The 14,049-nt window shown below is 42.0% G+C and overlaps 1 protein-coding gene across 1 annotated transcript in view; it reads right to left on the minus strand.

Moving 5' to 3' along the window:
- The window catches only part of LOC106573447 (hepatocyte growth factor), a 39,908-nt gene extending 26,666 nt beyond the window's left edge, over positions 1–13,242 (minus strand). Inside the window, exons 1-6 of the mRNA XM_014148499.3 lie at positions 13,040–13,242; positions 11,487–11,643; positions 9,300–9,412; positions 8,770–8,884; positions 7,646–7,788; positions 6,843–6,963 (exon numbers count right to left, since the gene is read on the minus strand). Of these exons, the coding sequence (XP_014003974.1) occupies positions 6,843–6,963; positions 7,646–7,788; positions 8,770–8,884; positions 9,300–9,412; positions 11,487–11,643; positions 13,040–13,088 (698 nt within the window). The 5' untranslated portion in view covers positions 13,089–13,242. The remainder of the gene's footprint in view (positions 1–6,842; positions 6,964–7,645; positions 7,789–8,769; positions 8,885–9,299; positions 9,413–11,486; positions 11,644–13,039) is intronic.
- Positions 13,243–14,049: the final 807 nt, after the last annotated feature.

A 14,049-nucleotide genomic window follows, 5' to 3' on the forward strand; every position in this document is an offset into this window, starting at 1 on the left:
GGGAAAAAGCTGAATGATGTCGAGGCAGCCCCTGGCTGAAAAACATTAGCGCGTTTGGATAGTGGTCGGTCAGAGAACTATGAGACTGAGGCGCGTGCACGAGGCGACCCCATGTTTTTATTTTCTCTCTCTTTGTACTCAAACACAGATTCCCGGTCGGAATAATATCGCTTTTTTACGAGAAAAATGGCATAAAAATTGATTTTAAACAGCGGTTGACATGCTTCGAAGTACGGTAATGGAATATTTAGAATATTCTTTTGTCACGAAATGCGTCGTGCGCGTCACCCTTCTTTACACTTCGGGTAGTGTCTTGAACGCACGAACAAAACAGAGGATATTTGAACATAACTATGGATTATTTTGAACCAAACCAACATTTGTTATTGAAGTAGAAGTCCTGGGAGTGCATTCTGACGAAGAACAGCAAAGGTAATAACATTTTTCTTATAGTAAATCTGACTTTGGTGAGGGCTAAACTTGGTGGGTGTCTAAATAGCTAGCCCTGTGATGCCGGGCTATCTACTTAGAATATTGCAAAATGTGCTTTCACAGAAAAGCTATTTTAAAACCGGACATAGCGAGTGCATAGAGGATTTCTGTATCTATAATTCTTAAAATAATTGTTATGTTTTTTGTGAACGTTCAATCGTGAGTAATTTAGTATATTCACCGGAGGTTTTCGGGGGGTATGCTAGTTCTGAACATCACATGCTAATGTAAAAAGCTGTTTTTTATATAAATATGAACTTGATTGAACAAAACATGCATTTATTGCATAACATAATGTCCTAGGTGTGTCATCTGATGAAGATCATCAAAGGTTAGTGCTGCATTTAGCTGTGGTTTGGGTTTATGTGACATTATATGCTAGCTTGAAAAATGGGTGTCTGATTATTTCTGGCTGGGTACTCTGCTGACATAATCTAATGTTTTGCTTTCATTGTAAAGCCTTTCTGAAATCGGACAGTGTGGTTAGATTAACGAAAGTCTTGTCTTTAAAATGGTGTAAAATAGTCATATGTTTGAGAAATTGAAGTAATAGCATTTCTATGGTATTTGAATAACGCGCCACAGGATTCCACTGGCTGTTACGTAGGTGGGACGATTTCGTCCCACCGACCCTAGAGAAGTTAAAACAAGTCAAAATGAGGCTCAGTAGTGTGTGTGGCCTCCACGTGCTCCCTACAATGCCTGGACATGCTCCTGATGAGGTGGCGGATGGTCTCCTGAGGGATCTCCTCCCAGACCTGGACTAAAGCATCCGCCAACTCCTGGACAGTCTGTGGTGCAACGTGGCGTTGGTGGTTGGAGCGATGTCCCAGATGTGCTCAATTGGATTCAGGTCTGGGGAACGGGCGGGCCAGTCCATAGCATCAATGCCTTCCTCTTGCAGGAACTGCTGACACATTCCAGCCACATGAGGTCTAGCATTGTCTTGCATTAGGAGGAACGCAGGGCCAACCGCACCAGCATATGGTCTCACAAGGGGACTGAGGATCTCATCTCGGTACCTAATGGCAGTCAGGCTACCTCTGGCGAGCACATGGAGGGCTGTGCGGCCCCCCAAAGAAATGCCACCCCACACCATGACTGACCCACCGCCAAAATGGTCATGCTGGAGGATGTTGCAGGCAGCAGAACGTTCTCCACGGCGTCTCCAGACTGTCACGTCTGTCACATGTGCTCAGTGTGAACCTGCTTTCATCTGTGAAGAGCACAGGGCGCCAGTGGTGAATTTGCCAATCTTGGTGTTCTCTGGCAAATGCCGAACGTCCTGCACGGTGTTGGGCTGTAAGCACAACCCCCACCTGTGGACGTCGGGCCCTCATACCACCCTCATGGAGTCTGTTTCTGACCGTTTGAGCAGACACATGCACATTTGTGGTCTGCTGGAGGTCATTTTGCAGGGCTCTGGCAGTGCTCCTCCTGCTCCTCCTTGCACAAAGGCGGAGGTAGCGGTCCTACTGCTGGGTTGTTGCCCTCCTACGGCCTCCTCCACATCTCCTGATGTACTGGCCTGTCCCCTGGTAGCGCCTCCATGCTCTGGACACTACGCTGACAGACACAGCAAACCTTCTTGCCACAGCTCGCATTGATGTGCCATCCTGGATGAGCTGCACTACCTGAGCCACTTGTGTGGGTTGTAGACTCCGTCTCATGCTACCACTAGAGTGAAAGCACCGCCAGCATTCAAAAGTGACCAAAACATCAGCCAGGAAGCATAGGAACTGAGAAGTGGTCTGTGGTCTCCACCTGCAGAACCACTCCTTTATTGGGGGTGTCTTGCTTATTGCCTATAATTTCCACCTGTTGTCTATTCCATTTGCACAACAGCATGTGAAATTTATTGTCAATCAGTGTTGCTTCCTAAGTGGACAGTTTGATTTCACAGAAGTGTGATTGACTTGGAGTTACATTGTGTTGTTTAAGTGTTCCCTTTATTTTTTTGAGCAGTATAGTTGGTTCAGAGTTCATTTTGATATTTCAAGCTGTGTGTCCTGATCGTGTCTAGTGTGAATGAACATAATCAATATGCGCGTGTTGGCGCATGCAAACCTACGCGCGTTCCCGGTCTAGTCAGCATGTAAGAGCTTTCGAAAACCTGGTGCAATATTTGCCCATTATTCTTTATAAAAATCTTCAAGCTCTATCAAATTTGTTGTTAATTATACCTAGACAAGCATTTTGAGGTCTTGCCATAGAAAAAATGAATTCAAAAAACTTTAACAAGAGCAAGGTATTGTTTCATTTGAAAACAGCATAAACATTTTTAAAAGCAGAATATTTCAGATCATCAAAAGTATTAATGAACAAAAACAAATGTAACATGCAACATTTTTTTTTTTTACTGATTTACAGTTCATATAAGGAAATCAGCCAATTGAAAAAAAATATATAAGGCCCTAATTTATGGATTTCACGTGACTGGGAATACAGATATGCATCTGTTGGTCACAGATACCAAGAGCTAGGGTCGTGTATCAGAAAACCAGTCAATGTGACCACCATTTACCTAATGCAGCGCGACACATCTCCTTTGCATCGAGTTAATCAGGCTGTTGATTGTGGCCTTTGGAATGTTGTCCCACTCCCCTTCAGTGGCTGTGTGAAGTTGCTGGATATTGGCGGTTCAGAGCATGCCTAACATGCTCAATGGGTGACATGTCTGGTGAGTATGCAGGACATGGAAGAACTGGGACATTTTAAGCTTCCAGGAATTGTTTCCAGATACTTGCGACATGGGGCTGTGCATTATCATGCTAAAACATGAGGTGATGGCGGCGGATGAATGACACGACAATGGGCCTCAAGATTTCGTCATGGTATCTCTGTGCATTTACATTGCCATAGATGAAAATGCAATTGTGTTCGTTGTCCGTAGCTCATGCCTGCCTGCCCATACCATAACCACACCGCCACCATGGGGCACTGTGTTCACAATGTGGACATCAGCAAACCGTTCGCCCACACGACTCCATACACGTGGTCTGCGGTTGTGAGGCCGGTTGGCCGTACTGCCAAATTCTCTAAAATGCAGTCATCATGCCAATTGCACGCTCCCTCAAAACATGAGACATCTGTGGCATTGTGTTGTGTGACAAAACTGCACATTTTAGCGTGGCCTTTTGTCCTCCCCAGCAAACGGTGTACCTGTGTAATGATTATGCTGTTGATATGCCACACATGTCAGGTAGATGGCAAAGTATCAATGCTCACTAAAAGGGATGTAAAGAAATTTGTGCGCAACATTTGAGAGAAATAAGCTTTTTGCGCGTATTGAACATTTCTGGGATCTTTTATTTCAGCTCATGAAACATTGGATCTACATTTTACCTGTTCTGTTCATATTTTTGTTCAGTGTAGATTTAAGTCAAAACTTTAGCTCTGCCACTCAGGAACATTCACTGTCTTCTTGATAAGCCAGTCCAGTGCAGATGTGGCCTTGAATTTTAGGTTATTGTCCAGCTGAAAGGTGAATTAATCTCCCAGTGTCTGGTGGAAAGCAGACTGAACCAGGTTTTCCTCTAGGACTATGCCTGTGCTTAGCTCCATTCCGTTTATTTTTTATCTTGAACAGCTCCCAAGTCCTTAGCAATTACAAGCATACCCATAACATGATGCAGCCATTATGCTTGAAAATATGGAGAGTAGTACTCACTAATGTGTTGTATTAGATTTGCACCAAACATAACACTTAGTATTCAGGACATAAGGATTTGAAGTGTTACTTTAGTGCCTTGTTGCAAACAGGATGCATGTTTTGGAATATTTGTATCTACAGGCTTCCTTCTTTTCACTCTGTCAATATTGTGAAAAAATACAGTTTTGTTGATCCATGCCCAGTTTTTATTCTATCACAGCCAATTCTATCACAGCCAATTCTATCACAGCCATTTCTATCACAGCCATTCTATCACAGCCAATTCTACTTTAACATTATGGAGTATTGTGTATGTAGGACAGTGACCAAACATCTACATTTACACCATTTTAAATGTTTCCACAACAAAATGTGGAAAAAGCTAAAGGGTGTGAATATTTTGTAAAGGCACTGTAAGTGTGTGTGTACACTGAGTGTACAAAACATTAACGAAACCTGCTCTTTCCATGACACAGGCTGACCAGGTGAATCGAGGTGAAAGCTATGATCTCTTATTGATGTCAGTTGTTAAATCCACTTCAGTCAGTGTAGATGAAGGGGAGGAGACAGGTTAAAGAAAGATTTTCAAACCTTGAGGCAATTGAGATATGGATTGTGTATATGTGCCATTCAGAGGGTGAATGGGCAAGACAAAATATTTAAGTGCATTTGAACGGGGTACTGTAGTAGGTGCCAGGTGAACCGGTTTGTTTCAAGAAATTATTGAGTAAATATACATTTATTTATTTGTGTTCTGCTAATCTAAAGTCATTGAGTTTTTGCAAGTTATTATTATTTATTTTTGAGTCAATTTAATATTTATTAAATAAATTGTTCTTACTTGATTGTATTATTTTTTAGCGTCTTTAATAAAAATAATAAAGTATTAGTCCGAGACATGGATTTTGGGGTAAAAACACTTGATTTATTTATATGGGTTGTATGTTTTTGGAAGTTATGAATACTTATTAGTGCCTTGGAACTGTTTTTAGAAGATTGTGGGTAATTCAATATTTTTGGACTTCATGATACTTTTACACAATGTTGTATTGCATGTTTGAAGCAAGAAAAGTAGATTTATAAAATAGTATTAAACAGTTTGCTGTGCAATTAGTGTGTAATTGATCATGATGACTGGATATCAAAACAATCGGTCAAATGTACGTGCAATAAAAAGACAAGCCATTCCCACCATCAACAAAATCATGTGAGCCACTCTTAATGACCGGGGCTAATGCATTATCATGTAATGCTTACAGCTCTTCTTCCAGTTACTGCTAGAGGAATGAGCACTGTGTTGAACAATTCCTGCACAGGTGGGTTAAAATGACAAATCTTCAAACACATAAAACAACATTAAACATGAAGACACAATCACTGAAAATGTGTAATCAGAACTACTTACTACTTACACTTGAAAAGAAAATGATAATGAAGGTTAATCCTTTAAGAATGGACCCTACATTTCTATGTTCACTACAACACATATTCATGTTCAAGCAACTTCAATCTTTATAGTTCAGAATAGATTTTGTATTTGTAAACTTAAAAAGGGAACCATAATATTCATCATATAGTTACTTTATGTATTGAACACTGAAATACATTGAGTTGGGTTACTTGAATGGTTCTAGGCAACTGGTTTCCAGCCAAAAATGTTGTTAGCAGAACTAATTAGTTTTTATAGTGCAGGTGTTCTCCATCTCATTCCTCCTGGTGATAGATTTAATACTCATCCCTGCATCCTGTATCAAAAGGTTGGCTGGCCCTCATTAAAGTCCCTTAGATCAATGCATTACTCCATTTTTGTTTACAAAGCCCTACTACACAAGCTTCCAACTTACCTAACTTCATTGCTAATGTATAAAAGAATGAGATAACCAACCCTGTGAACGGGTTTGGTAACTATTCAGATTCCTTGAGTCTCCATGGAATTTGGTAAATCAGCTTTTAGTTTTCATGCGCCACGTTTTTTGGAATCACTTATACAATGAATTACATTTGGATTCCCTGGTGCCACTAGGGCATTTTAAAACCCTGATGATAAATGAGTTCACCGAGGTGTGCATTTGTTTTGAAACATTGATGTAATAACTTGTTTATGATGGCTGTGATGTTGGTGATGTTCTGGTGTAGTGTACTTGTTCTATTACTTTATGGTCTCAGGGCACCATTGGAAATGAGACCATGGTCTCAATTGGGCTCCCCTGATGAAACAAATATCTATATATAATAATAATAATAATAATAATAATTTTCAAAAAATTAAATACTAACAGAGATTCAGAGGTGCTGAGGGCATTTTCATCACAGAGGTGAAGGGTATGTGTGTGTGTGTGTGTGTGTGTGTGTGTGTGTGTGTGTGTGTGTGTGTGTGTGTGTGTGTGTGTGTGTGTGTGTGTGATTGTGTGTGTGTCCTGCCCCAGCAGCAGGTGGTGTGGATTAGTGTTAGACTTGTTAACACGTCTTTAATCATCCCTTTGTTTCTGTAATGAAGAGGCCCCAGAGCCTCATACTCAACCTCATACTGAGAGAAAGTGAGAGTGTGTTTCTGTGTGTATGTGTGTGTGTGTGTGTGTGTGTGTGTGTGTGTGTGTGTGTGTGTGTGTGTGTGTGTGTGTGTGTGTGTGTGTGTGTGTGTGTGTGTGTGTGTGTGTGTGTGTGTGTGTGTGTGTGTGTGTGTATATGTGTGTGTTACCTCTTGGGGTGGAAGAGGTGTTTGTGTGGTTCCTCCAGGTCCCAGCGCTGACACTCCCATCCGGTCTCTGTGTGATCCATGGGACCTCTGTAGCTCTCCCCGTTACAGCTCACACACTCCACTGGACACACACAGGGGTGATATTTTAATTTTCTCACATGCAATGGACATTATTTTTGCATATACTGTACTTCATAAACAACATGAGGTGCTGTACTGCAAATGTTTCCGGATAATTGTCCTGTCTATCTATTTAGAATGTAATGTAAAATGAGTCAACAATCAGGGGTGTGTGTGTGTGTGTGTGTGTGTGTGTGTGTGTGTGTGTGTGTGTGTGTGTGTGTGTGTGTGTGTGTGTGTGTGTGTGTGTCCGTCCCTCCGTCTGTGGGTTTGGTTGTCTTATGTTCCAGTGTTCGTCATTACTGGAAACTTATTTTGAAATCAACCTAACCAGTCATTTTTCCTTTGACCAGAACACACACTCTCTCTGGACAGACCCACTACATTTCCTCAGGCTCTGAAAACAACCCAGTAGATTCCTCACTCACTCACACACATCCCTGATAGTCTTGTATATTCTCATACACACCTAATCACATCACTGTCAGATGTTTATTAACTATACATATAACAAAAAAATATCCACAGAGGATCATTTATCCTGTGACAGTTTGCGTCATTCAGTTTTAGATACCACAGCAGGCTATGGTCCAGCGCCACAGGGAGAAGGGAGAGCTCATATCTGACAGTACACTTAAATGGTGTTCTGTAAAAGGAAATGGACATGTGTGTATGTGTTCTACCTTGTGAGCATTGAGGTACTCCACAGTCCTGGTGTCTGACATTGGGGTCTGTAGTGAAACACCATGGTCCTGAGGTAGCGTTGTCAGGGTTACGACAGTAGTTCTCTCTCAGGTCCTTCTTCCTGTTCCTCCTCGGTAGGAAACTGGAGCGAGAGAAGGACTTCAGTTAGTGTTAATTAATATCTCCCAACATCAGGACAATATTCCCTTTCTATCTGGTGCAGAAAGTTGAGAAGCAGAAGGGAAATCTCCATTGTGTAGTGTAGATCAGGCCTGCTCCATGTGTTGTGAAATATGTGGTAGTTAAACAATACTGAGTCATACACATCTACATACTGACTGAGGTCCTCACTAGATTGTGGTTTTGTTTGCTGAGTCACATGATCATTTGGTTTATATGGGTCACAGCTGAAACAGTTTGGAAGGCACAGAGTTAGGCAACATAATGCAACATATGGTAATGGTGTGATGGAGGTGTGTGTGTTTGCCCCAGTGTGAGCTCACTGGAGAGGAGAGAGGAGAAAAGGAGAAAAGATGAGAATGGGGAGGTAAGAGGGCAACACGAGAAGACATGGGAGGAAAAGTAAGCATGAGGAAGGCGGGGGTTGTTATGGTTGGTTGTCCTCTGGTTGTGCTGCTCTAATGAACTTCTGGCACGAGACGTTTCTGTTATCTCTCGCTCACTTTCTCTCTCGCTCTCTCTCTGTTCCCGTAACAAGGCTGCATGTCATCATCCTCTGCTACTATCTCTGTATCAGGGCTGCTGTTTGTCACAGGTTGTATACTTTATCACAAAATTAATTAGGTTTTAATACAGTTTAAACTCTCTCTCTCTCTCTCTCTCTCTCTCACACACACACACACACACACACACACACACACACACACACACACACACACACACACACACACACACACACACACACACACACACACACACACACACACACACACACACATATATATAAACAGTGTGACTACAACAGGAAATGATCCCTGACTGTGTAGTGTTAGAGTGAGGTCAGAGAGGACTAGTACTGATGAATAACTGGTCCTTTAGGACTAATCACCATCCTATATATACACACACACGCACGCACACACAAACACAGGTTCTAGCTTACTTGTGTTCATGAGGGAGAGGAGAGGCCCATGCCTGGCACTTTATTCCACTGGCTGTTACTGACCTCCTCCCTCTGTAGTTCACTCCTGTCCCTACTATGCACTCCTGCACATAGGCTACAGAGAGAGAGAAAGAGTTAACAAAAGGAATGGAAAAACAGACTGTGAGTGTTTGCAAGAACAGAATCTGAAAAAATATGCTTTTCTGTTTTACTCATCTAACAGAGCATATTAAGACAGGTCTCACATCTACCATAATGCTCCATTTCACTGTTCCAATATGTGAGAATACTAACCCGGCTACCAAACTCTGATGAAAGGAGAAAGAGATGCAGCCCTGCTTTAGACACATATTGTAAGCACTGCAGTGCCTTTCTACTGACGCAGAGAGAGAGAGAGAGAGAGAGAGAGAGAGAGAGAGAGAGAGAGAGAGAGAGAGAGAGAGAGAGAGGAGAGAGAGAGAGAGAGAGAGAGAGAGAGAGAGAGAGAGAGAGAGAGAGAGAGAGAGGAGAGAGACACAATAGTACAATACATTTCTTCTGGTAGAGTTGGTAGTTGAAGTCGTGTTGGCTATGGACTCCTGGTGAGTTCCTGTCGAATGAAAGCCACTGGCATTTCTTGTTTTTCTGATCGTACAGAAATGCTCTAGTGAGAGAGAGACAAACAGAGAGAGAAAGAGAGATATTGATCGATTTACGTAATATAATAATTTAGCAGGCAAAGCAACTTACAATTAACATGCAGATAGTAGACTATTAACATGGTCTCAGTCTCACTGAAGAAACGTCAAATTTCGAAGGCTAAGTTTAAGCATTCATTCTGAATGGTTAAATTAAGGGTTAAGGTTTGGGTTAAGGAAAAAAAATGACATAATGGTTATGTTTAGGCATTCATTTGGAATGGTAAAGGTAAGGGTTAAGTTTTGGAATAGGTTTTAACCTCTCTTGGGTAGGGGGCAGTATTTTGACGTCCGGATGAAAAGCGTGCCCAAAGTAAACTGCCTGTTACTCAGGCCCAGAAGCTAGGATATGCATATAATTGGTAGATTTGGATAGAAAACACTCAAGTTTCTAAAACTGTTCGAATTATGTCTGTGAGTATAACAGAACTGATATGGCAGGCAAAACCCCGAGGACATACCAACCCCCCCCAAACAAATCAGCCAACCCCTATTTTCAATGGCTATCACTTTTATTATAAGGCCAAGTCCTCCCAGTTTGTAGTTCCCAGGGCTTCCACTAGATGTCAACAGTCTTTAGAAAGAGTTTCAGGCTGGTTTTTGGAAAAATGAGCCAGAAATGGTAGTTTTTCTAGGTGGCTCCTATTTTGGCTGTAGTGTTTCCAAGTGCGTGGAAGAGAGCGCGTTCTTTGGTATTTTTCTCCGGTAAAGACAATAAAGATTCTCCATCTTAAATTGTATCATTTATTTACATATTAGGGTACCTAAGGTTTGATTATAAATGTTGTTTGACTTGTTTGGAAAAGTTTATTAGTAACGTTTGGGATTAATTTTGTATGCATTTTGATGGAGGGAAACTGGGTGGATTATTGACTGAAGCGCGCCAGCTAAACTGAGTTTTTATGGATATAAAGAAGGACATTATCGAACAAAAGGACCATTTGTGATGTAACTGGGACCTTTTGGAGAGCCAACAGAAGAAGATCATCAAAGGTAAGGCATTTATTATATCTCTATTTCTGACTTTCGTGTCGCACCTGCCTGGTTGAAATATGTTTTTCATGCTTTTGTATGCGGGGCGCTGTCCTCAGATAATCGCATGGTTTGCTTTCGTCGTAAAGCCTTTTTGAAATCTGACACAGCGGCTGGATTAACAAGAAGTGATGCTTTATTTTGATGTATTACACTTGTGATTTTATGAAAGTTAAATATTTATAATACTGTAGTTTGAATTTCGCGCTCTGCAATTTCACCGGATATTGGCCAGGTGGGACGCACTGGCATTGAACACGTGACCCTTGGAGCCGGAGAAGGTTCACGGTTAAGTTTAAGCATTAATTCGGAATGGTTGAGGTAAGGGTTAAGGTTTGGGATAGGGTTAAAGCCCCCCCAAAAAATGAGTGCCTAGCACTGAGATTGAACATGCGAACCTCAGAGCCGGAACTCATGGCTTGCGTCTATCCACCATCCCCGTCCAGAACACCCTAGCAAACCCCAAGCTACTTGATGATAATAGCGCTCACCATTGGCCCTAGTGGCCAGTTTTGAAGTCATCTCTCAACGTCCTGCTTACCTGGACGGATGTCGGATTTCGAAGTGGATCTTGAGCAACCTGGAGGAGACTATACAGTATGTGTCCTGAAATGAAATAGGATTGACCCTGAGCCTGCTACTGCTGAGAGGAGATGTCAGAGAGGACTCAGTCTGCCAGGGAAACCTAGTCCTGCACACCAGACTCAAGCTTGCTGCTGCTGAACGACACTAAGAGAAACCAGACTTCTCATTAGAGAATGGGAGGGTATTAGACTGTAGTAAGAGTTAGAGCTGCCATATTTACAATGGAGAGTTTGGATTGCTGCTAAGGAAAGCCAGGGGATGATGTCATACTGGCTTGGACAATAAATATATTTACCTACAGGTGAAAAACAATCCCCAGACAAGCCAAAACATCATAAGGAGATGGGAAAGTTATAGAAACACAGCAGGTGAAGCTACAGGCACAGAACCCCAGGAGTTTTTTCTCAGATGCACCACACGTACCTGCAGGTGAAGAGTAGTCGCTTGTTGCGGCTGCAGCTCCGGGCACACTTCACTACGCTCAACTTCCTGCTTATAGTCTGGAGGGCGGAGTCTGGCAGCTGGAGCAATCGCACACTATCGCTTCTCTGGTAGTCCTGCAATGCATTCCTCCTGCACTCTAGTGCACACACACACACACACACACACACACACACACACACACACACACACACACACACACACACACACACACACACACACACACACACACACACAGCATGAAATAAAGGTGTTGAATGCGGTGTCCATCCCCTGGCCAGTGAGGTAGTGGTTAATGTTCCCATCAGGACTGAGACAAAACCAGCAGCATCATGATGTGTCAATTAGCCTGGTTCCACTGCCACATGACTTAATGGGATGCATTCCCTCTCTCTCTCTCTTTCACATTCACACACACACACACACACACACACACACACACACACACACACACACACACACACACACACACACACACACACACACAGTTTCTCTCAATCCCCCTCCCTCTCCAGCAGGGATTGATTGACTAATTATGTTGTTTCTCATCACCACACCATGCTGAGTTGACTCATATGTGAATACATAAACAGCCCAGTAGCAGACAGTCAGGCTATGTGTATGTTTCTTAATACTCCGGTATTTTCCTCCTCAATAAAAGTAATAGAGAAAAAAGTGCGTTACTTAATATGAACCATATTATGGATAAATACCTAGCCTACACACGTATTATCAATAGCCTATAACAAATATGATATACTTTCCTTCTAAATAATGAATGCACTGGGATCAGAGAGTCCATGTCAGACTCGTCTAGAAGCTTTAGAATGAGTGATTATCGTGAGAGAAAACTGCAAATTTACATCGTCCATAGTTCCACCAGCACATCTATAGCTGAGTGGAGATATGAGAGCTGGAGATGCACGTGCTTCTACCTGAGAGGCTGTATCTTGTGCTACAGATCGTTAGACACAGTTTTATATATATATAATTCATTCATTCAAAATTCATTCAAGCACACAGGGTTCTCTGGGATTTTCAAAAATAAAATGATGTTATGCAAGTTTGCTGTAGAATCATCACAGAAAGTCTATAGAGATGGGAGTCACAGTTTCTCCATTCCCCACAGAGAGCGTCACAAAATGTTTTTGTTGTTTATGTTTACAGTTTAATTTTGTAGGATGACAGTTTTTTATCTAATCAAAGCTCATCTGCCCTGACATGTTACATTTGCAAGATGGAGAGATGGTAGTCTGTTAAAATGGAAAACTTGCTCAGCTGACTGCAAGGTAACAGATTTTACGCAGGTTATTGTGCTGTGTGCTGCAAAAAAAAATTAAAATCAATAAACTCCACCAATCGACATTAGGCTCAGGGCCAACCTTCGTAAAATAAGATTTTATTAAATCACAAATGCAATGTAGGCTGAGCTAAGTTTTGGTGGGACCAGGCTGGAGAAAAGTTAAACAACTATGCTGAATCTCAATAACAAGCTGCAAGGCTGAATTCCTATTACGACTGTCTCCTCAACTTACCAGAATAGTGGACAATTAAGAGCATAAAAATAATGTTGTAAATCCACATGGTTGCTTCAAAGGCTGTTCACGATATCCAAACTATTACTGATATGATATCCCAATAGTAAAGGTATTGCCGTCCGTTGATAAAGTCCAGACGACGGTACGAAGAGACTGGGGATTTTCACTCAGCTACAGCAGAGATGCCTCTGAGTAGAAACACACTGTGTGGACCTCTCTCTCTCTCTCTCTCTCTCTCTCTCTCTCTCTCTCTCTCTCTCTGTCTCTCTCTCTCTCAGCACCAGCCATATTACACACTGTCAGTTCTCCTCCCACTTTACTCCTCTACCCCACTCACTCACTGTTGAACAATATGTTGGGTAGGTATATCAGTGGAAAATCAGCGGAAAAGTCCCAGTGATGATAGCATGATACACATGAGCAAAAGTATGAGAGTTTATTTTCTATAAACAGCTCTGTCTTCATGGGTGACACACAACATCTTCAACCAGGATGAACTACCTCCTCTTCTCCATATCTCCTGGGACTTGGGGAATCACCTCACCTCCTTTATAATCGATCACACACACACACACACACACACACACACACACACACACACACACACACACACACACACACACACACACACACACACACACACACACACACACACACACACACTATGCATCTTCATTTTTATCTCTCTCTTTTTGTAGATGACTAATAGGAGGTTTTTTTGTTACTTAGAAAGAAACCGCAGTCACTTGACATGATAATAAACAATCCCTGCCAATGAATCAGGGACTTTCACTCTCATAACCACACACACACGTACACGCGCACACACACGCACACACATACACACACACACACCCTCGTACCCTCGTAACTAGAAGCAGATGTGTACAGATCACTCACATGCTTTGGGTTGAGTAAATCTCCATTAGTTCAATCTAACGATCTGATAGAAGCATGTGTGTGTGTGCTTTCAGATATTAGACTGAGATTAGAGCTCTGGTAGCGCT

The sequence above is a fragment of the Salmo salar genome, chromosome 16, assembly GCF_965601325.2.
Source record: "Salmo salar chromosome 16, fSalSal1, whole genome shotgun sequence".
NCBI lineage: Eukaryota > Metazoa > Chordata > Actinopteri > Salmoniformes > Salmonidae > Salmo > Salmo salar.